Source organism: Sinocyclocheilus rhinocerous, unplaced genomic scaffold (genome assembly GCF_001515625.1).
Source record: "Sinocyclocheilus rhinocerous isolate Xijiao unplaced genomic scaffold, SAMN03320098_v1.1 scaffold387, whole genome shotgun sequence".
NCBI classification, from domain to species: Eukaryota; Metazoa; Chordata; class Actinopteri; order Cypriniformes; family Cyprinidae; genus Sinocyclocheilus; species Sinocyclocheilus rhinocerous.
Genome location: NW_015651557.1, coordinates 55,255 through 79,470, shown reverse-complemented (window position 1 = coordinate 79,470; position 24,216 = coordinate 55,255). Strand labels below are relative to the sequence as shown.

Here is a 24,216-nt window from a genome sequence, read left to right as displayed (position 1 = left end):
AGCCTGGGCAGTTGCTGCAGTGGTTAGTGAAGATAAACCAGTCCTCGAAGTTGCCTGCCAGGGATTTTATGACAAGTTAAGATGTAACTCTTCCTCTCTCACGTACCCTATCTAACCACTTATAGTACTGTAAAACTCGTTCATACACTCTAGCAGTTGTAGCATAGACTGTCAAAAATGATTTATGACTATGTCAGTCATGCAGTTTGGTTCAGATCTGTTCCATCTGTAGAGCAACTATTAAATGCATTGAACATTTTGATTTTGTGTTAACACTTTAGTTTAGGGGCCAATTCACACTATTAACAAGTTGCTTATTAACATGCCCATTATTAACATATTGGCTGTTTATTAGTACTTATAAAACACATATTCTGCATGACCATATTCTACCTAATCCTACCCAAAACTGGTTTCACTTCTTGTTTCTGTAAACTCAGATGAAATCCTGGAGGTAACTATGCATTAAAAAAGTTACTTTGTCTTATTTCATCTCTGTTCTAGTCTGAATATTCTTGGAACTTTTCATTATGGCTGATGTCAAGTCGCTGCCTCCTTAAGATTAATCACTTTGTTGCATTCCTCATTTGTAATGCACTATTAGAAAGCATCAGCTACATAAATGTAAATGTAGTGAGAAGTATGTATGTGTCAGAGGAAAAGTGTCATCTACTGGTGTTCACAGGATCACACTTCAGATAACAAATCAAACTCTTTGGGTGTTTTTTTTTTTACTTTATATGTAAAGAGTTCAATTGAGAATTCAAATGTACAGGGAGTGTCACTAAAAGGTTAATGCTCTATTGTGTTGGCAAATACACCAAACCCAACCCTAAACCTACCCGACAGTGTTAACGAATGCAATAGTGATACAAAAACATATTCGCTGATGTAGCCGTGTTGTTTTGTCGAACTGTAGGTTCACAGTATTTGTACCGGAGCGCTTCACTTCACAAGAGCAATGCCGTATCACGTGATCTACTGAACAAACCTACTGCGTTAGAAAACCCATACATATAAAGCTGTATATGTGACGCTAGCGTTCATAAGTATCAGTTTTCAAATCTCACAGCATGTTGTAATATTGTGCAAGGAACTGTGCGAAAATGAATCTTTCTTAAAGGGGTCATGAACTGAGAAGCCAAAATTCCCATGATCTTTTGACATTTAAGAGGTAATTGTACTATAAAAAACATCCTGTAAGTTTCAGAACTCAAAACTTTGTCGTTAAAACAGTTTATATTGAAGCTAGTCTGCCACAATTACAGATTTTGTAATGTACCACTCTATGATGTAATAGTGTGGATAAGCACCGCCTTCTACGTCGCTGCCTGTTTAACCCCGCCCACTGATTCGTGCATGTAGTGTTTACGAGAGAGGCAAACGCGCAGGTATACACAGAAACCAAACGATGAAGATGCTCCTAATACAAGACGCTGTGCAGTGCCTTCCTTCTGATCCCAACATTAGGAAAGAGTGGATTAACTTTATTTTTAATGAAGATGCAGGCCACGTCAGTAAGAACTTGGTCCTTTGTTCACTTCATTTTACCACGGATTCGTTTACAAACAAGGCACAATTCGATGCGGAATTTTCAAAAAGATTGAAACTAAAACACGATGCTATGCCAACAGTAATGTCGCAACACAAGTGTGAGTAACTGTTTTCAATTCGCGGTCACTATTTCTTTGTCTCTTCTTACAGATCGCTTGTTATGTATTGAGTTATTTATGCGTTTTTGACCTAAATCACAGCAGCGTGTGACTATGAAGAATGTACGCTGTCAAACATGCACAACTGATAGCCAATCATGTCAGTGGGCGTTTACTTCCGTGTCTACAATCCGCCACACCTATTCCAACGAAGCGTTCTTAAGGGGTTAAAAACAGGACAGAAAATGGCCTATTACTTCTAAATTATAATGTTTTTGATGTAAAAATCTTGATAACATAATAAGTGGACCCCAGAGAACAGTACAAAATAAAAAACAAAGGCAGTTCATGACCTCTTTAATTGAAACTCTGGGCTTGTAAACCATACTTTGTGTGAAAAGGAATAAAAGCTGTCTGACTTTTACTGCCTCTAGTGTTCATTCCAACTGGAAACTGTTGTGATTTCGTACATATATGTACGTTTTTTGAGTTTTGCAAAAATGAAGGTGGAATGAGCCTGCTCAATTCCAATGAGCCTGGGCAGCAACCAGGCAGTTATCCCCCACCTTTAAAGCCATTAAAATTGGATCTATCTAATATAGATCGTAATCCTCAAATAGAAATCTACAGAGAGTATGTATGCAATCAAATATGGAAGAATAACTAAGAAATGAGTGATTCAGATGTGCTGCCTCTGGCAATGCCTACTTGTATGATACTGTTCAAACAAACTAAACAAAAAAAAAATGCAGAGCTATCCCTAACTAGGGGAAAACGTAACTGCATTTTCCTAGTTCCTGCATACATTGACCAAAAGCATTGTGAAAGAATGTATTTTGGAACCTCCACCCATTTAAGATGTCATCCTTCAAGATGTGGCAAATTCTCTGAGTCTTACTGGTTTGCTTTCTCTTCTGTTGGATCAGCCTTCCATTTTAGGCTCAATGATTTATAGACATTGGGCACAGTCTCTAATATATTGATGGGGACCCTGCATCGTGGCCTTGAGTTGTTCTTCTACTTTTGTGAGGTATTCGGTTGGAAGGAATGCTACCAAGAATGTCCATATCCAGTTATGGATCTTAATACTCTTAGCTATTCACCAGCTTTGGGCATGTCCAGAGAGAACAACATTGAGCATTGCCACAAGCTCTGTGTCTGACAGTTGCCAGCGATGTTCACATTTCTCAATGAACATCAATTATCTCCCTAGCAGAGCCAAAACGATGAAATTCTAGGTTAATGGGGGTCTAATATTGGAAGCAACTGGCATATTTGATGGTGTCCCTTCATTCTCTGTAGAGGTTGCTACAAATGGAAAATGGATCACTGGGGTGCTGGTTTTCCTGAGATGAGCCACTTCCTATTTTCAATGTTTCACAACTCCTTGCTCTAACGTGGCCAACGATCTGTGCTTAAATGTTTTATATCTTCAAATTGCTGACTTAACTGACTTGGGGTTCGAATCCCTGCTGAGACAGGAGGCCCCCCGGGTAGGTGTGAGTGTGTTTGTTATATCCCTGTGATGGACTGATCAATCAGTTAAGGGTGTTATTACATTTGGCCCAAGATAGCAGCATCCCCACAACCCTACATAGGACAAGCGGCTCAGATAATGGATGGATTTAAGACAGCCTATTGTAATGGTATGATGAGACTGTACAACATTTGGCAAACAAGTCTTAAAGATTTTTGAGTAACACTTTATTTTGATAGTCCACTTTAGATACTCTTCTATCTACACGTAACTTTGCCACTCCATGTCTACTAGCAGTCATTAGAATATCAGTAGACTGATCTGCTCACATTTTATTCTGATGGTCCCCAACCAAGTGGCAACCTCCCCCTCTCTCTCGTGAAGCCAACAAGGAAGTGACTTAAACTGTAATTCATCAACTGGCCGCTAGAGGCTGGCTGCAAAAGGGAGTCAATCCCATAGACTCCACATGTTAAAATGCCCAACTTTACCGCAGAAAAAAACATGTTTACAGCCTGGTTCAAAAAATGATTTTGGTCTTTATAGCTAATTTTGCCCTTCATGACAACTGTGAGGGGGGTGAATTTTTTTATAACTCATCCGTTTAAATTATATTAAGCCTTAAAGTTCTGCATAATTAAGGGCGTGGCCACTTGAGTGACAGGTGGATTGCCGCTGCTGTCACCACCGTCGAGCTAGGTGGGCGTGGCTTCTTTGCCCATTTTCGATTATCCGGGAGTGACGCGCGGTGACGCGCTGCCAAGATGGCGACGGCCGGCTCCTCCCACTTTTGAGCTTCAAAAACGCTCTTCGGAAATCTACGGGTGACGTCACGGACACTACGTCCATGTTTTTATACAGTCTATGTCCCCAACACACATTCTACTGACTATAAGTAGCTTGGCAAGTACAGGTCAACTTATTCTACTAACCCTAACCCAACAGTCTACTAGTACTCTAATGAGAGTGAGATGCAGTTACTTATAGTTAGTAGATTTTTGTACTTGTAGGTTATTCTGTTATTTATTTATGTTAACTTCCTGTCTGACCGAGGATCAGTGAAAATGTAAATGTTGCATTTATCTGATCATATAATGTTGAGAGGTTATAGATAGATTGCTGCTTTATTTTCAGATGACTGAGAACTATTTAAAAAGTGGCAACACTATTATAGGCAACAGAATGGAGTCAAAAGCATATGCTGGCATGGATTCTAACTATTATAACGCTCCGTCTACTGTCACATCATGTCAAAATCAAATAGAGCCCATTGTAATCAAAAGACACCGTCTGCACTGATTATATCGTAGCAAGTTGTTGACAGTAAACAGATACCCCCATTCTATTTATGACATATACTACACACTTACTCTACTTTCAACAACAGGACAAATAAAAGTGGTAAGATTTATCATAAAGCTGATATTTTTTGAATCATTCACTTTGATATGTCCAGTGTAGACAACCTTAAAAGAGGGCATTTTTCCTTGCTCCAGTCACTTTTTACTTAACTGGGCATTTAGGACAAGACATGATCTAAAAAATTTTTAAGTAATGCTTAATAAAATACTATGCTATTTTTAATTTGAATTCCTGAGTGATGTTTACTTTAAGTATTTTTTAACAGCACGATTAAATGAAGTGAAGTATTATTACTGAAAATGTGTTTAATAAAATAACTGAACATTGATGGACAGCATATTGCATAAATATATTTCATTCAATGTTTAAATTGAAAATGTATTATAACTTAATTAAGAGAAAAGATAAGTATAAAAGAAATCAAATTTACTCATTCAGGTTTTTTCAGTTTGTAGATATAACTCTTTCTGCCAAAACAACACACATACTGTAAGTCATTCAATGTTATAACTAAATATGAACTAAAAATCATTGTTCTGAATCTTTCTTACATTCTTTTCGTCAAGTTTCTTTAATGTGCGTATGCCTTTAAGAAAACATAGATATGCTGATGACGCTCCATCATGGCCAGAGTTTGCAGTTTCTGAAAATACAAAAGTTACTTTGTTGCTCTGTTTTAATCAAGTGTTATTCATTGAAAACCATTACACTGTGTCAGAAGCGCTTGACGAACACAGAGCCTCAAAGGGATGGCTAAATTTAATCCTCCAGAGAGTTTTTCATTTGTGCATCATCCAAATGAGTGGGCCGACTGAAAGCTGGGATTTCATCGCTCTCAGAGCGCATCAAAATGAGAGGAAATGACCTTAACAAGCCCACCCAAATCAAAGTTTGTTTTCAAAGTAGAGATATCAGAATAGTCTTCCAAAAAGTTGGTATTATTAAATTGAAGATGAAGCTCTCATCTAAACACTCGTATTATGGTTTTGCCTAAACTGGCATGTTTGAAAAGTACTTAAAGCCACATTCATCAAATTCCACATAACAATCCCAAACATTCAATCAACTCCAAATAGAAAGTAAAATAACTAACAAACATGCATGCATACATTTTCTGTCAAACAAATACATTTTTATGTTTTCTGTCTTTTTTGTATTTTAAATTAAAAGAACAAGTGGACTTCTATCGTATAGTATATCATATTGCCTGCTTATTAACTCCTTGTTTCCCCAGTCTTAGTAACTTACACTTATTTCCCCTCCAGCATTTTTGATCATTTTTGCAAATCTTTCACAGACCCCAGAATATTTTATTATATAAATATCTGAACACACGATAACAGAGCCTCTGCTTTTAAACAAAACAAACCCTTTTATTCTAGCTTCATGCATTCTTTTTTTTTAAATCAACATTTGAATTTTGTTTAAGTTTTGTTTAAAAAAATAATAAAATCAATGTTCACATATTTTTTTCAAAGACTACGTCCAGATCAGATTCAGGATGATGATCAAAACATATACAGAGTAGATCGAATCCATCAACACTCCCAAAGCTTCACAGTCCTATACCACTTCCTGGATCAATGTTTCATTCAGTTATGATTTATGTTATTTAATGTTTGATGATCACGGTAGCTGACATATGCACAATCTCTTGTTTCTGTCTTCTTTGCTTGTTTTTGGATCCAGAGATTCTTTACTATTTCAGAAGATGTGTAATAGCACCCCCTACCGTATAACAGTGAAAACACGGATTGCCGGAAAATTCTGTCAGTGCCAGGGAAGGTCACCTGGTCCAGGGTTAATATCCGATCTCATATTCATCCAAACTATTCAGGGGTGTGTTTCCCAAAAGTGTTCGGTGCTTTCTGAATCCATAGTTCCAACGAGCCTTCACAAATAGTCTGCCAATGGGAGAGAAAGTGTCGATAAACAATGGACTGTAGAATTTTATATTGATGTAACAATACTGTATACTGGTGCTAAATACCATTTGAAAAATCATTCAGCCTGTTAAATTCTGAGAGAGTTTGAGTGGTTAAATGTGACATTGTGTCTAGTCCTGGTAGTTATTTAGATTGCTTGGCCAAATTCAAGTGAACACAACATACAAAGGACGTTTGTACACATTCCAAGTTTATGTCATCTGTGAGCAAAATGTGAACAACTTACTAAGCTGAGCCACAGCATCCACAGTGGAGCTTGTTAAATGCAATTTGGTGAGAACAGAGCTCTAAAAACAGCCAGTTAAAGGAGAACGCACAGCCATATGCGCTGCACAGACTCCCTACAGGCTGGCACACACCAATGATACCACAGCCAAAACACTGCAGATTTCAAGTTAAATAAAATACTACAGTAAGTCCTTCCGACAAAAGAAAAGCTAACTGGTGCAGCACTGTTCTGATGCTGCCTCAGGTATTTGGCACATTCCTGTACTAGCATGAAATATTAATGAAAATGAAAAATACAGTGGACATATCCAGGGATTAAAATTTGGGCCAAACCAAAATAACATTCTATTATATATTGTATTTGGGATAATATTTTGGACATTTAATTGAGAAATAGGTTTTAGGAGCTACAATTTAGTTCATCTTTGCCTGGCTTTAGGAAAACTGTAATGAGAGCATCTGTGAGGCTTGATAATAATTCAGATTGTTCATAAAAATAATTAAACATGCTAATAAGCAGTGAGGTCAATTGTGAGGAGAACGTTTTGTAGAACTCGACACAGAAACCATCTGACCCTGGGGCCTTATTGTACTGCATATAGATATGAGCAACATTGTTATAAAACTAGGCAAAGTCTCATGGATATTACATTATGTCGTTTTAAAACTATGTATGGTCGTAGGTCTTTTAGATATTCTGGGGCACTTTTGTGGAATAAGTTACCTCTGGACATTAAAGGTATTTCGAATATGGTTAGTTTTAGTTTAAAAGCTAAAAGTTTGTTCTTAAGTAGGTTGTTTTGTTGATGAATTTGTATTACGTACGTGGTTATTTGTGACTGTACATTTTTGTAGATGTGGAATTTTATTGTAATTTTTGTATTTATAATGCAGTGCCAGTGTACCTGTTACCGGGAGTGAAGTTTGTGCTTTACATCAAGGACCACAATGGAAATAAGTTTTGTTTTAAACTTTATTGTGTTATCCTTGACGAATAGAGTGTATTCACTACTTTCTTTGTCAAATAAACAAACAAACAAACAAAACAAATCTTGCTTAATGCTGAGCATATTTACCTTTAGCAAACATTTCTGCATAGGTAAATCATCTTGAGGGAATTATAATGTGTATAAATATGAGTAGTATTTTTGAAAAGCGCAGTTAATTTCATGGGAATCCACTGTTTTCTCTTGGGGTGTTTTCCAAATATTGGGTATATGCTGAGAAGCTGCTGTTGGCCTATATTACAAATATTTAAAATCAGTGTTGGGGAAAGTAACTTTTAAACGTAACGCATTACAATATTGCATTACCCCATAAAAAAGTAACTAATTGTGTTACTTAGTTACTTTTTATGGAAAGTAATGCATTACGTTACTTTTGCATTACTTTTTTCTCACCTGAGCTGGGCTTGATTATTTATTTTTAATAACAAGAAAAATTATATTTTTGGCAACTGAAAAGGCTGTTTCACACCAAAAGTGAAATTAATAAGCCTCAGGCTAAAAGAAGAGCCTCTGCCTCTGCACTTCACTTCCAGTTTCTCTCAACATGTGAAGAGCTGTCAGTCAATAAATGGGAAAACAAAGTAACTTGTGTTACTTATTTGAAAAAGTAACTCTTTACAATTTCTTTGTAAGGGTTGCTTTACTAGTTACTTGGGAAAAAAGTTATCTAATTATGTAACACGTGTTACTTGTCATGCGTTACCCCCAACACTGTTTAAAATATGGCTGAATGAGGGTGAATTCTCATCGACCCAGGGTAATAACTGATTACATGTAATCTTGATTACATAATCAGATTTAAAAAGTGCTAACACTTTATTTTAAGGTGTCCTTGTTACGCATGTTACATGTACTTACTAGGAAACCTTAAAATAAAGTGTAACCAAAAAAGTAAGTACTTGTAACTGGATTGTATTACATTTTAAAATGCTTATAATCAGATTACAGTTACTTTTTATGGATTACATGATTACATTTTATTCACACAATGGAAAAACACTGAACTGTGCTATTTTGGGACACCATGAATATTTTTAATTTTTTTAATTAAAAAAAAAAAGTATTTAGTCACCACTTGTAGTACACTTGAGTGTACTAGTGTATGAAAGATGGGTTCAAGTGTACTACAAGTGGTAACTAAATAAATTTGTTAAAAATACAGAGATAGTATGTTAAAAACACATTTTAATTCATATTCATGGAGTCCCAAAATAACACAGTTGAGAACACTTAGTTGATCTTAAGTTTATCTTAAGAAGTACTAAAGAATAATTTTTAGTATATTAAGTACACAATTAGTGCGCGAAAATAGAGCACTTTATGGAAATGCACTTTTTTCGACCTGGGATATATGGTACACAAAAATACCATTCAAGGAAATGTTGCCAATAATGTAGAAACCTGTGCTGCATTTAAGATGCTAAGATGTTGTTCATAGGTGTTGGAATAGCAAATGTCTTACATATTGTGGAATGGATTTTAAAGCTTTTAATGCAAGTGACTTTGAATTTTGGCTTATGAAGTAACCTATGTTGAAGTGGTGGCACCTAGTGAAATTATTAAAATAAATACCGCACTTGGTGATTTTTAACAAGAATTTCTGATCATTTAAGCTGAGATCATTACAAAATGGACATTTCAACTGTCATTTGTTAAATTATTTAGCCATTTTTTATCTATCTACTGACATTGGTAATGGCCATAGCCGGGTGGTCCGTGCTCCAAAAAAATTAACTTTTAAAATGAAGAAACTCCATTTTCATGGGATGTATATTTTGTGTTTTTCACAGCATAGTAAAAACAGCTGTTTGCTCATGTACTGTTTTGTATTTTCCATTTTAAATGTTGAAAACATTCAAAAATATATGTGAAAAATCTGTTTTTATATATATATTCTAGATCACCAGAAGCTGGACAGGGAGGCTAGGATCTGCCGACTGCTGAAGCACTCCAATATTGGTAAGTTCACCACACACACACACACACACACACACACACACATACACATAAATTGCTGTGAACTTTACTCCACAATGTCACAACCTCATATTTTACACATTTATTGTAAATGTAACACCTGTGTATGAGTCTCAGGCAAAATTGCTTTACATTAAACGAGACCAGCCCCATGTCTCTTTGATGTTCTGTTGCAGAGATATGACTGGGTCATGTTGTTATGCGGTTGCTAGTCTGCTCTGAATGGTTACTAGAGCGTAGCTATGCAGTTGCCATGGTAATACTGGCTACTTGCTGACTTGAGTGAACAGAGTGAAATCTAGTCTCTATAACACGGTGATCTGAAGATATCACTCTGAACGGGTATCCATACATATTAAATTAGATTAAATTAATACATTTTCTTTTGCTAAATTTGTGCCAGGAGCCTGTTGAGGTGCATACCAATCAGCCAAATGACTTCAAGCTTAAAGCTCTGTTCTCAGTGGTCTTACAATTCCAGAAACAAGTCTGAATACTTGCAAGGCAGTGCATGGTATATGTAAGAAAACAATAATGAAACAAAAATGACTCTGTGACCATGTTATCTCTCTTTTTTTATTCTCAATCCAAACCACAATCGGCAATCCTTCACCAGTGCGGCTGCATGACAGCATCTCAGAGGAAGGTCACCATTACCTCATCTTTGACTTGTAAGTTTCTCTGACCAACCATACCAGATAAAAGGATTTTATACTATAATATAGTACAAAACATAAACTCAAATGCTGCTGTAGGTTAACAAAGGCCCAAGAGAGTGAAAGACATGATTTGTTTTCAGAAATGGATAAATACGTTTGCGTTCCTCTGCTAATGTCAGGTTTTGTGGGGGAAATGGTAATAAAGGGTAATCTTTTGCTATAGCGCAGGGTGGATACAATAGACATCTTTCTTCATATTGAAATAATTACAGTACCTACTGTATGACACCTTCATAAAACCATTGTCTTCTTAAAATTGCTTGAGGTTGAAAAGAAGTACAAGGGTGTTTCTGCAACTTCAAGCATTTCAGTCTCGCAGGGATTTTTATTAGAAGTAACAGATTTCAGCTTGCGTCCTTGTTACAGTTTAATTACATATAAGTACTGAGTAATATTAATTAACAAGTAGTTACTATACTGTAAGTATCTTGGAATAACATAATTTAGTGTTAATGCTTTAGCAAATGCATGTAATATATGTAACAAGGAAACAGTAAAATAAAGTTTTAATCACAATCACATTAAAACTGCTTTGGAAATGTTTTACCACGTTGGCTTGACAAAGCCAGTATTCTGATTTTGTATTTATTATGCATATGCTACTTCTTCTTCTGACACTAAAACTCAGCATAGACATTCAGGTTGTTTTGACCCAGTATCTTGTCTCACTCATTTGAATTTTGGTTTTCCTAAAACATTCAAAACTCCTCAAAAATCCATATAGACTTACATTATAGCAACCACAACGAAGATCCTTGTAACTGCTAAGCCGCTCCCTCACTTCCCATCCTAATTATTTTGAAAGTTAAGGCATCATTAAACTCTATTTACTTTCATTGTATGGATAAAAATAATACAATGAGACATTAATGCATTAACAAATGTAATGATTTTAGTGAAAATGCCACCTATTAGTCAAAAATAGCAATAATTATTGTATGTAATTTGGGATCAGTAATATTTAAGATCTGTAATGTTGTTGTTGTTTTTGTTTTTTTTGAAGTCTCTTATTCTCATCAAGGGTGCATTATTTGATCAAAAATGCACACAAAAAAAACAGTAATATTGTGAAATAGTATTACAATTTAAAATAATGTTTTTCTATTTGAATATACTTTAAAATATAATTTATTTCTGTGATGCACAGCTGAATCTTCATCAGCCATTACTCCAGTCAAATCTTTGCTAGCAATATAAGTCTTTACTAACACTTTTTATCAATCCTTTAAAAAAATTATTTAAAAAAAATAAAAAAAATAAAATAAAACTCAAACAGCAGCTGTGTATATCGTTAGAAAAGATTTCTATTTTGAATAAATGCTTACTTTTTATTCAACAATAGATCCTGAAAAAAGTAGTGAAGTGAAGTGAAGTGACATGTGGCCAAGTATGGTTACCCATACTAGGAATTAGTGCTCTGCGTTTAACCCATCCAAAGTGCACACACACAGCAGTGAACACACACACACACCGTGAACACACACCCGGAGCAGTGGGCAGCCATTTATGCTGCGGCGCCCGGGGAGCAGTTGGGGGTTCAGTGCCTTGCTCAAGGGCACCTCAGTCGTGGTATTGAAGGTGGGAGAGAGTGCTGTACATTCACTCCCCCCACCTACAATCCCTGCCGGTACGAGACTCGAACCCGCAACCTTTGGGTTACGAGTCCGACTCTCTAACCATTAGGCCACGACTTCCCCCTTCCGAACCTGTGAAAAGTATCACAGGTTCCAAAAAATAAGCATCACAACTGTTTCCAACATTGATAATAAATCAGCATAGAGTGATTTCTGAAGGATCATGAGACTGAAGACTGGAGTAATGATGCTGAAAATTCAGCTTTGCATCACAAGAATAAATTAAATTTTAAAGTATATTAAAATAGAAAACCATTATTTTAAATTGTAATAATATTTCACAATATTTCTGTTTTTTTCTGTATTTTTTATCAAAGAAATGCAGCCTTTATTATTTAAAAACCATTAAAATTATATACTGTATGTAAAAATTACTTATATGTGACCCTGGGCCACAAAACCAGTCATAAGGGTCAATTTTTCGAAATTGAGATTTATGCATAATCTGAAAGCTGAATAAATAAGCTTTCCATTGATGTATGGTTTGTTAGAATAGGAGAAACAACTATTCGAAAATCTGGACTCTGAGGGTGCAAAATAATCAAAATATTGAGAAAATCGCCTTTAAAGTTGTCCAAATGAATTCTTAGCAATGCAAAATCAAAAATTAAGTATTAATATATTTACAGTAGGAGATGTACAAAATATCTTCATGGAACATGATCTTTACTTAATATCCTAATGATTTTTGGCATAAAATAAAAATCAATCATTTTGACCCATACAATGTATTTTTGGCTATTGCTACAAATATACCCCAGCGACTTAAGACTGCTTTTGTGGTCCAGGGTCACATATGCAATCTTATTTTATCCACTGGTGTGCTTGGCCCCATAATTGCTACAGTATATGATTGATTTATTTCTGTACTGTGCAGTTGTTTCTCTTCCAAAGTTTTGGGGAGGCACATCCCCTGCCTCCTCAGAGAAAACACCCCTGGTATACACTGCTAGAAATTGTTAGGAGACCAATTAAGCCAACTATTCAAAAGGGAAAAAGTGAAAAGTTCACAGAGCCAGAAGTTCCTACATTTGAAGAAACACCCATAAAACAACTGTCTTAAGTCAAATAATACTTTAACTAGTGGCATTATTTGCTCATTCTTGCTCATTCATGTGGTTCAGAGTAACGGGTGGTGAGCTGTTTGAAGACATTGTTGCCAGGGAATATTACAGCGAAGCAGATGCCAGGTGGGTGGGCAATCAGCACAACACAAATGGATTGTATGTATAAAAGCATTACACAAATAATGGACAATATGCAAACACATAAAAGCACACTAACTTAAGTAGTCAAAAGTTAAGTCTCTTTGACAAGAGCCAGATAACTCACAAATTTGTCCAAAACGGTCATTTTCAAAACTACATAACATTAATTTAGTGATGCAGAATATAGCTTTTTATTATTCTACAACAAGCAAAAGAAATAAAATTGACTGTGTACAACTGACAGATATATTGTATATACATCACATAGTCATGTGTTGAAATCCTATCATATTCCAATGTACTGTATTTGAGTAAAACCTTTTTTCCTCTCTCTCTCTCTGAAGCCATTGCATCCAGCAGATTTTGGAGGCAGTACTTCATTGCCATCAGATGGGCGTTGTGCACAGAGACTTAAAGGTATTTCATTATAATTCATGTTAAACCTCTGTCATTAGCACTCTCGTCTCTTTGTGGCCCCCAGACAGAACACTTGCTTCAAAACAATCTCAAACTTTCAGTTATAATTACACCACAAACTTATCATAAAAATATATTATGCAATGCTGAAACATCCAATATTTCAAATGCACACAAATTGCCCTAGTGAGGAGTGCACTAGGCTCTAGGTTATTTTGTTTAACTAATAGATTACTTCTTTAAAACCTTCTCTGCCTTAAATGTTTTAGCCTATTTCACATATACTGTGTGAGCAGCACATTATCATTTTGGTGTCCTTATTAACAGGTTACTACATTCACACTGGTAGTGAGAGCCACAAGCAGAGTTTTGGCGTTTTGGCATATATATATATATATATATATATAGTCAACTCTGAATGTAGAATGAAGCAGCCACACGCACAAGGATTTTTTTAATGAAAAGTGGTCAAAAAACTATTACTTATGTGTAATACAATGCAGTACAATATGATTGTAGTACTAATATCATTTCTTATAACCTTGGATCAAATCAGTCTCTGAACAGTTTGAATTGACATAGAGGTTATCTGTAGTTAGTGTAAAAAAGGTCAGCACAGGTGGTTTTGTGGTATTTGTTAACAGCCTCAAAGAAACATTTTGCCCAAGCTGCTCAAGTACAGAGCATTTCAGTAGTTCAGATAGGATGACATGAAAGCATGGGTAATTTTCTCAAAATCGTTAAAAGCGAGGACAGATTTCAGTTTTGGGACATTTGGAAATGGAAAAAATTTTACAGACCCAAATCAAAAATGACAATATTTTTAACATTGGAATGCTTATTACCACTGCAGAGACTCAAAACAGAAACATCAGTGTTACCACATCCATTCTGACCAAAAAGAACGAAAGAAATTTAGCTGGAAGAAAGTTATTCACTAAACAACATTTAGCATCAGCCAAAAGGTCATGAAGGGATTTAAAACATTTTTTTAAAAAAAAGATCACCATGCTTCAATTTTTTTAATTGTCTCAAATGAGAGAATATATAAAGACAATACAACAGGTCGGTCCTAAGACCAAGCCTTGGGGCACCCCACATCTGATGTGGACAGGTGATGATAAGCAATTCTTCATTCTAAGTAATTAATTATAATTAATAATAATTTAATTATTTATGCATTTAGCAGACGCTTTTATCCAAAGCGACTTACAGTGCATTCAGGCTATACATTTTTTACCAGTATGTGTGTTCCCTGGGAATCGAACCCATGACCTTTTGTGCTGCTAACGCAATGCTCTACCACTGGAACATCAGTTGAACATAAGTGAAAATGTTCTATGCTCTAAATAATAGAGGAAACACTTAGGACCAAGCTCTGAATGCCAATGCACTGCCTGAAATGTACAATTAAGATAACATAATTAATAGTATCGAAAAAGCTGCATCTAATAATGTCTAATAACATTGAGGCAACACAATTTACAGAATTAACCCCAAGAGAATATAAAGACATGGCACTACCATAATTCTAATTGAAACAGTCCAGTTTGCATAAGTTTAGACCTGGTTTGTATAATGTTTTAAAGATGTTCTACTAGTTTACACTTGATTATACAAACTTGTGCGCTGATTCTAATTTTAAGCATTTGATGTGAAAGTGCTAACATTTTCCACACAAGTAATGGGTGTATCTTTTTATGTGAGGTGTACAAATAATTTCAAAATGTACATTCCAATTGGCTTTTGAACAAATAACTTTAGTGAAATACCACTCCAATATTTGTATGTTCTTATATGTTGGAGGAAAAAACAACTACATGTTCATTAGCACTTTATCCATGAATCTTTTTCCCTTTTTGTCCCATTCGTTTCCATGTTTCTAGCCAGAGAACCTGCTTCTGGCTTCCAAATCCAAAGGTGCAGCTGTGAAGTTAGCAGACTTCGGCCTTGCCATTGAGGTTGAAGGGGAACAACAGGCTTGGTTTGGTAACGACCCATTTATTATACCACCAAACAGCATTAATATAGAATTGCACAAAACATAGATTAACACTCCAAAGATGTATTTATATATTAACAGTCACACTTAAGTTTGGGGACCAGTTCTCACTAATAACTAGCTATTGACTTTTGCCTCAATAGACTCGTAATTTGCTGCTTATTAATAGTTGTTAAGTTAGGTATGGGGTAGGATTAAGGGATCTAAAATATGCTCATGCAGAATAAGGCATTAACATGTGCTTTATAAGTACTAATAATCAGCCAATATGCTAGTAATATGCATGCTAATAAGCAAATAGTTAATAGTGAGAATTGGTTCCTAAAGTGTTACCGTATTAAGTATATGAAAAGCAGTGCCATTCTTTTCACTTTTAAATGATTTTTAATAGTTTCACCTGTTTTTGGTTCTGATTTTAATCTTTATGCATTTTACACACACACACACACACACGCACACACACACACACACACAAAACCATATGAATTTATGTTCTCTTTCATATGAGTCACTTCAGTGCTGTGTCATTAGCTGTTGATATGTGAACTTAAGCTCTGCCTCTCTGGATGTATGTTTTGATGTGCATATCATTGGGCCTTACCGCCATGTTGTTCAGATTTCAGTGGATTTCAACACACCTCACACTCTTTCACACATAATGGAGACAAAACATCCCTCATGTAATATATGCTTAATTGACTTCACCTTCATTACATTGCATGTTCTGAATCAGATCTACAGAACTACCTAAGTAGTCTTCATTTGATACTTTTTACTGTTACTCAAGTAGTTACTATCATCATTACTTTTTCTTCTACTTGAGTAATTATTTCTAATAAGTACTTGTACTTTCATTTGAGTCCAGTATTTGGTTACTCTACCCACCTCAAGACCCCTAATTTTATGTGGCTCAGAAACATTTGCCTGAAAGTGAGGCATTACATTACATAATTCAGGGACAGGGCGCTTTTTATCAAGAGGAGGTTTCCTTGTTGATAGGCTGAGTGGCCTGTGTGATTGTTGCTTGTGTATGTTACCTGGCTGGAAGAGTGCGTATATGCAATATGTATGCAATTCTCAATTATTTAAATAAAATGACAGTCTTTGATGTTGTCTGATTATACCCTCACTGTTGGCCACTTTATTAGGTACACCTTGTTATTACTGGGTTGGACACTCTTTTGCCTTCAGAACTAGCATACAGTAGATTCAACATGGTTCTGGAAACATTCCTCAGAGATTTTGATCCATATTGACATATTGACATCACGCAGTTGCTGCAGATTTGTCGGTTGCTCATCCATGATGTGAATCTCCTGTTCAACCACATCCCAGAGGTGCTCTATTGGATTGTGATCTGGTGACTCTGGAGGCCATTTGAATTCACTGAGCTCAAGTTTGAGATGATTTGAGCTTTGCGACATGGCACTTTATCCAGCTGGAAGTAGCTATTACAAGATGGTTATGCTGCGGTGATAAAGCGATGGACATGGTCAGCAGCAATACTCAGGTAGGCTATGGCATTTAAACAATGCACATTTGGTATGAAGCGGCCAAAATTGTGCCAAGAAAATATCCCTCACACCGTTACACCAGAACCAGCAGCCTGAACCGTTGATGCAAGACAGGATGGATCCATGCTTTCATGTTGTTTCAATTCTGACCCATCTGAATGTCACTGCAGAAATCAAGACTCATTAGACCTGGCAACCTTTTTCCAATCTTCTATTGTGCAGTTTTGGTGAGCCCATGTGAATTGTAGCTTGAGTTTTCAGTTCTTAGCTGACAGGAGTGGCACCCAGTGTGTTCTTCATGCTGTTGAAGCCCATCTGCTTCGAGGTTTGACGTGTTGTGTGTTCAGATATGCTCTTCTTTATACCTTTTTTTTGAGTTACTGTTGTCTTTCTATCAGCTCAAACCAGTCTGGCCATTCTCCTCTGACCTCTGGCATCAACAAGGCATTTTCGCCCACAGTACTGCCGCTTACTGGATATTTTCTCTTTTTCAGACCATTCTCTGTAGATCCTAGAGATGGTTTACATGTCAAACTCCCAGTAGATCAGCAGTTTCTGAAATACTCAGACCAACCCGTCTGGCACCAAAAATCATGCCACGTTCAAAGTCACTTAAATGAACTTTCTTCCTCATTCTGATGTTCGGTTTGAACTTCAGCAGATTGTTTTTCCATGTCTACACACCTAAATGCATTGAGTTGCTGCCATGTGATTGGCTGATGAGATATTTGCATTAACAAGCTGTTGAACAGGTGAACCTAATAAAGTGCCCAGTGAGTGTATATCATACATATTGCTGTGTCTAGTACAACAAATTCAAAACCTTACACTGTTTAAACAATCTAATTTTGAATGTAAAGTGTGTGAGATTTATTTCTAAAGTGTTTTTGAAAAATCACATACCCTGCCTTTAATGACATTTCCTGCCATTAATTTACTTGCTAGATTATGAAAGTAAAATCTTGTACAGTAGTGATAATATATATATTATATGTAGCTAGTGTTATGCTGCAGTGCTCAGTATTTTAAATAATGTTGTTTTGTGATGATTTTTAGAACATTATTTTCAATCATTTGAATTCTTAGGAATCTTAATTCTTATTTATACAATCCCCTGTTTCATTCTAATGTGCATATTATTCTTTCATTTCTTCAGAGTAGGTTTAGAGTTGACAAAACCAAACAAATACAGTCTGGTTTAACTCGCCTGGTTCAGCGGTTTCAGAATTTATATACTGTACAGATTGACAATCTTAGTATTTTAAAAAGCTTTAAACATCAATTTTAGACCTTACTGTATTTAAATGTGAATATTCATTTAAATTAAAGGCTTGTAATAAAAATCTATTCCTACACTCTCAGAAAAAAAGGTACAAAAGCTGTCACTGGGGTGGTACCTTTTCAAAAGCTACACTTTTGTACCTTTTAGGTACTAATATGTACACTTTAGGTACTAATATGTACACTTTAGGTACTAATATGTACACTTTAAGGTACCAATATGGACTCTTTAGGTACAAATGTGTGCCTTTTGAAAAGGTACCGCCTCAGTGATAACTTTTGTACCTTTTTTTCTGAGAGTGTATATAATATAAACACAATAAATAATCATCAGCAAAAGCCAGGCAATTCTTCTACATTTTTTGAACTGAACCGCTTTAACACCATAAAGTCACTCCCCCTGTGTCTCTGGCTCAAGAAAGATACATTTGCTCAAAGCTGATTGATCAAATCATTTCAGTCTGTGATCTCTAACCCTGATCAAAACCATCTCCAGACCAGGTATTGATTTCATGGGGTCCTTAAGAGTGACTGGAGACTTAAGTTGTTCTTATAATAGTGTATTCGTGAATTCTGTTATTTAAGTACAGATGTAATTATCACATTGTGTTTGTCTTTTTTCACATTTAGCTCATTTTCAGTTTCATAAATATAGACTCAATTAAAAGTTATGATTTTTTTTTCTTCACATCAGGGTTTGCTGGCACTCCTGGTTACCTGTCCCCAGAAGTCTTACGGAAGGACCCCTATGGAAAAGCTGTAGACCTGTGGGCATGTGGTTAGTTTTTTCATATTTTTGCATTAAACATTGATATGTGTTAATGTCGTATGTGTTTTAAGGTAGAATTACATCACAAATGTGATCACTAATGCACTCGTCATGAAGATCCACTCTTTCATTTTGTGTAGCAACAGTATGCACTGTGACATTTTAGAGAAAAGGGTTTTCCCAATTTGTTTGAGGAGGTCCTTTTCTGTTCTGGGATGACAAAAGCCTCGTGCACAAAGTGAGATCCATTAAGAAATGGTTTACTGAGTCTGGTGTGGAACACATTTTGCCATCATCAAGCCAAGCCACATCAACCCAACATCAGTGCCTTGATGCTCTTGTGTCTAAATGGGAGCAAATCTCTGCAGTCAGTATTTAGAAGAGCAGAATGGAAGAACCAGCACTCTATTAATGCACATGTTAAATGCAGGGTTGCCAGCTCCCAGAAAAATTTCCAGCCCAAAGCTGACTCAAAACTCACCCAAAAGGAATAAAAACTTGCCCAGTTTTTTCCTCTTTGTCCAATCATTGTTGACAGCTGTGAAATAAATGTTTTTATTTGTTTTATTCTATGTTCTGTATTGCAAGGATCAATACATTTTAGTAAAATGATCTATTTTTTATATATGTTTGAGCAGCCGTGGTACATTGTAAAAGTAGCCCAAAATCACAACCTATATAGCTCTGTAATCTTTCCCGCGAATGCATTTTCAAAGTACAGAAAAACCACAACTGCACAATTGAGACACATAGTCAAATAAATAAATAAGTAAATGCATAATAATAATAAAAGTTATAGCACTCCTTGGTCTTCCCTTAGCTTGCACAATGGCACCAGTATTGCACAGATCAAAGTTGTTAATTCGTTAAGAGTATTGTGAAATCATTTCTCCTAACTTCATTTCCTTTAGGTGTGATTCTCTACATCCTGCTGGTTGGATACCCACCCTTTTGGGATGAAGACCAGCATAGACTCTATCAGCAAATTAAAGCTGGCGCCTACGATGTCAGTTTATGCATCCTTCATATAATATTGATGACAATGCCAGAAGTGCTAATGGATGTCTGATTCACACTTGGATCACTTTGTTACACCCACAGTTTCCTTCACCTGAGTGGGACACAGTCACCCCTGAGGCGAAAGATCTTATTAATAAGATGCTGACCATCAACCCATCTAAACGCATCACTGCTGCGGAGGCACTCAAGCACCCATGGATCTCAGTGAGTTCACAACTCACAGTACTCATCAGTACTTTACAACATACATATGCGTTTTATCTTAGGGCCTAGTTAATATATTATTGCTTTGGATCACTTATATGTACATTTGAATTCAGTTAATTTAGTCAGCAAATGAATGAACCCTAGTTGTTGTTATAATTATCTTTATAGTTACTGTAGCATTCACTGTGTGTTAACAAGTCTTTACTGTACACATTAATTTGCTCTGCTCATGTTTCACTATACTTGAGTAAATATTTATCAAATTTCTCAAAGTTCTTTTATTATATAGGGATTACATGTTCTGGAAATGTCTGCAGAACTAATGTTCTCCAAATAACCTCTCGTTTCACCTCTTTTAGCATCGCTCCACTGTTGCATCTTGCATGCACAGACAGGAGACTGTCGAATGCTTGAAGAAGTTCAACGCTAGAAGAAAGCTCAAGGTAAGTTTGTATACGGTTGTGAGAAGCTCTTCTGTGAGTTGCATTTAAAGTTCTGGGCTGGTAACTTAAAGGTTGCAGGTTTAAACCCTACAAGAGTTGTTCCATGAATAATAATAATAATAATCATGCCCCGAGTGACACACTTCACTTTAATAAATTATGGATGAAAATCAGGCTATTTGGAGTTCTTAACAATCACAGTTGTACACCGTTCTGAACTGAATCAAGGATGCCTTTTGAATTCTAATTCCGTTCCAGAATTTGAACAGAAGTAGCAAACGAGATGCAGAATTGCAATTCGAATTTGAATGTTTGGAGTAAAAAATAGACATTTATTTATTCATTCATTTGTAATTCGAAAAGACAAACTTTGAATGTTAGTTTGATAAATGTTTGTTTGAAAAAGATAAATAAAAAAGGTCAAATAAAGTTTAAAGACCTTAAGGACAGATAGAAATGTCATCTGAAGAAATTTGTACATTCACCGTATTTATTAGAGAAATAAAACATTTATGTACCAAGGTGGAAGAACGCATAATTTTCCTGAATGAATTAAATATTTTTAATTGCAGTTCTTTAATTCCTCTTGCTGTCATTCCGTTTAAATTTCCTGTGGTGTAGATTCAATTCAAATTCCAACTAATGAACTAAAAGGGAGCCAGTTCATCAATTCTGAATTTTGCATAGCAATACACCATTTGCTAAAAGATCCTCTGTTTTGTTGTTGTTGTTGTTTTTTTAAAGGGTGCTATCCTCACTACTATGCTGGTCACCAGAAACTTCTCAGGTAACTCTAATAATCTATCTAATCGAATCTAATCTGCTTGAGTACAGTATGTCTTGATCAGGAACCACAGATTATCTTACACTGGAATTGTCTGGATTCACGGTGCACTGAAGGTTTGTACAGAGGCTTGATGACTCTGTGAAGTTGTGTTTGACACCTTCTACTGAAAGATGGTTGATGCTTATGAGTCTGGCATTTCCAAGCATTTGGAAATTTGATAAAACAAATTCAAAGTATTGGCACGTCTATCCAAGCCATGTCATCCTACCCAATTTAGCTTAAGAAGGGCTGGGCAAAATAAAGTAAATGCACATTATTGTAGGGATTAATATCATTTGTAGGCTATAATTGAAGACAAGTTATGTTGTGAATTCAGCAGTGTTTAGTACAAGTCAGAATTTGTCAGAACAAATCACAGAAGCCTGTTTAGCAGGAGCGTCTGTAACCTTAACAGCCCAGTTGTTTGGTGTTTTAAGAACAACAGTCTTTAGGATTATGACTGCAGACAAAAAGCATGGCAAGACTTCATCAGCGAAGAACAATAGTGGGCGAAAACTGAAGTGAATGATCACAAGTTTTATTATATAAGCACCTTACTGTGTAAACTCTGATTCAGCTAGAGAGAGATCAGTCTACTTTAATGTTAGTTTATTTGAATATGAGTGGTCGCAGCAGTTCCACAATGTGGGTCCATTGAGCGTTCAGAGCTACCCCATGCTTATAATGAACAGAACAGAATCTAGCGTTGCTGTGGATGCTTGTGATTATTTTTTATCTTTATTATAGTTATCGTTCTTGGTGTAAATCTTTGACAGGTTTGTACTTCAATTGGTCGTGTCAGGATTTAAAGACACAACATGGGAGACCTTTGCCACTGGCCAAGGCTTTAAAATCCCAGCATGTATAATTCTCTCAGCATTCATAACGCAAAGATGATATATGGCCCAAACCATGGACAGTTTGCATTTGCAAGATGAAGATGATGCAGTTGTTCTTTAGGTACATTTGTAGGTCACATTAGTGAAGCTTCGATGAAATTCCTTCCATTGTCCGTTGGTTCTATATTGGTAAATGCAGCGAATTTGAATGTTCAAAGTGTGTCCAAAATACAAAAAACTTGAGCCTTCTGATTGAGATTTTGCCCACGTAATTTCGCCATTACAAAGGTAAATGTAAAAATGTAAATTTACTTGACCTTAAGATATAGGTGACTTTTTTCTTCAGTAAAACAGTAAAGAAGATTTTTTTACCAATAATGTTGTAAATAATGTTCAGTTTCCTGTAAAGGCCGATCGTTTCACTTCATAAGGCCACACTGTTGAAATGAAGTTGCATTTGCTTGATATACGATCTTATTTTATTTTATTTTTATGTAGGCACCATGCATGTCAGTAAAAATGTTTTCAAATGGTAGGAGATCATGGACTCGGGGCATCCCGATTCGTTAATCTGATCCTATTTTCTTTTTTAAAAATTCTGTTCCTCGTGTGGGTGTCATGCGGGTGAGGGTCTGTAAAAGGTCAGCAATGACTGATCTAAAATAGATTGCTCCACCTGTTCAAGTGTAGCAGCCGTAGCTTTTGCACAGGCCGTTCTATCACTCCCAAACACTCTTGATCATTCATCACATCCTGTCTATTTTTACCCAGAGTGGTCATTCTCCACTAAATGCTTTAAGATAATGTCCAGCGGAAACATACCGGCTTGAGTCAGCAGTGCACTTTTAGGTTTTAGTTAATCTCTTTGTCCATTATTATGTGAACATTTAAATTGTGATACAGGTTTTTAATAAAAATAATGAAAGGTAATGCATCTTCTATTTTTGGACTAATTCTTGTATGCTTTTTTTTTTTTTTAAACTACATGCATATTTTTTAATGAAGATATTTTTTAACATTTGATATTTGCTCACTGTTCCTGATTGTTTGTTCAGAGCAGCTTTTAAAAGCGAAGCCTTCCTGGAGTGTGGGAGTATGTGATTATGCATGCTGGAAACTCCCAACCCCTATTTTAGAAAGTCAACAGATGCTCCAGAGCCCAACTCCAGCTGGAGAGCCGAGCAGTGCTATGCCCGTCACTATGCTTTTCTGGGCTTTTGTGCCCTTTCTTATAGCAATTTCGCTCTTTTTCTTTGTCTCTCATTCAGGAGGAAAAAGTGGGATCAGCAAGAAGACAGATGGTGTGAAGGTAGGGTGGAAATCAGATAATTGATACAGATAATGATTTTAATTGATACTCTTTGGATTTAAGTCTATTATTTGCACACTACAAACTTTATTTTGTATATTATGTTAAGTATTATATTTAGGGGCTGTCAAGCAATTACATTTTGTAATCTTGCAAATCAATTTTCGCTGAGAATTTACTCTCCGAAAGATAGTCATTATTGTTTTAGACGAGTAAATCATTGAATAGACATTACAAAAAGTAGCTTTAGAAAGAAATAATTTGATTCAGCATTGCATAAATGATAATAATTAATAAAAATATGAAATGATGATGATGATTATTATTATTATACTCTGATTAAACTTAAAGGGATACTCCACCCCAAAATGAACATTTT

General features: G+C 35.8%; 1 protein-coding gene across 2 annotated transcripts in view; it reads left to right on the top strand.

Moving 5' to 3' along the window:
- LOC107713164 (calcium/calmodulin-dependent protein kinase type II subunit alpha) overlaps positions 1 to 24,216 on the top strand; it is a 41,954-nt gene that overhangs the window by 5,018 nt on the left and 12,720 nt on the right. For both annotated transcript variants that reach the window (XM_016518596.1, XM_016518595.1), the window contains exons 3-13: positions 9,572 to 9,631; positions 10,266 to 10,320; positions 13,127 to 13,192; positions 13,555 to 13,627; positions 15,514 to 15,616; positions 19,119 to 19,202; positions 20,105 to 20,199; positions 20,295 to 20,417; positions 20,780 to 20,863; positions 21,608 to 21,650; positions 23,797 to 23,837. In XM_016518596.1, coding sequence (XP_016374082.1) covers positions 9,572 to 9,631; positions 10,266 to 10,320; positions 13,127 to 13,192; positions 13,555 to 13,627; positions 15,514 to 15,616; positions 19,119 to 19,202; positions 20,105 to 20,199; positions 20,295 to 20,417; positions 20,780 to 20,863; positions 21,608 to 21,650; positions 23,797 to 23,837 — 827 coding nt within the window. The remainder of the gene's footprint in view (positions 1 to 9,571; positions 9,632 to 10,265; positions 10,321 to 13,126; positions 13,193 to 13,554; positions 13,628 to 15,513; positions 15,617 to 19,118; positions 19,203 to 20,104; positions 20,200 to 20,294; positions 20,418 to 20,779; positions 20,864 to 21,607; positions 21,651 to 23,796; positions 23,838 to 24,216) is intronic.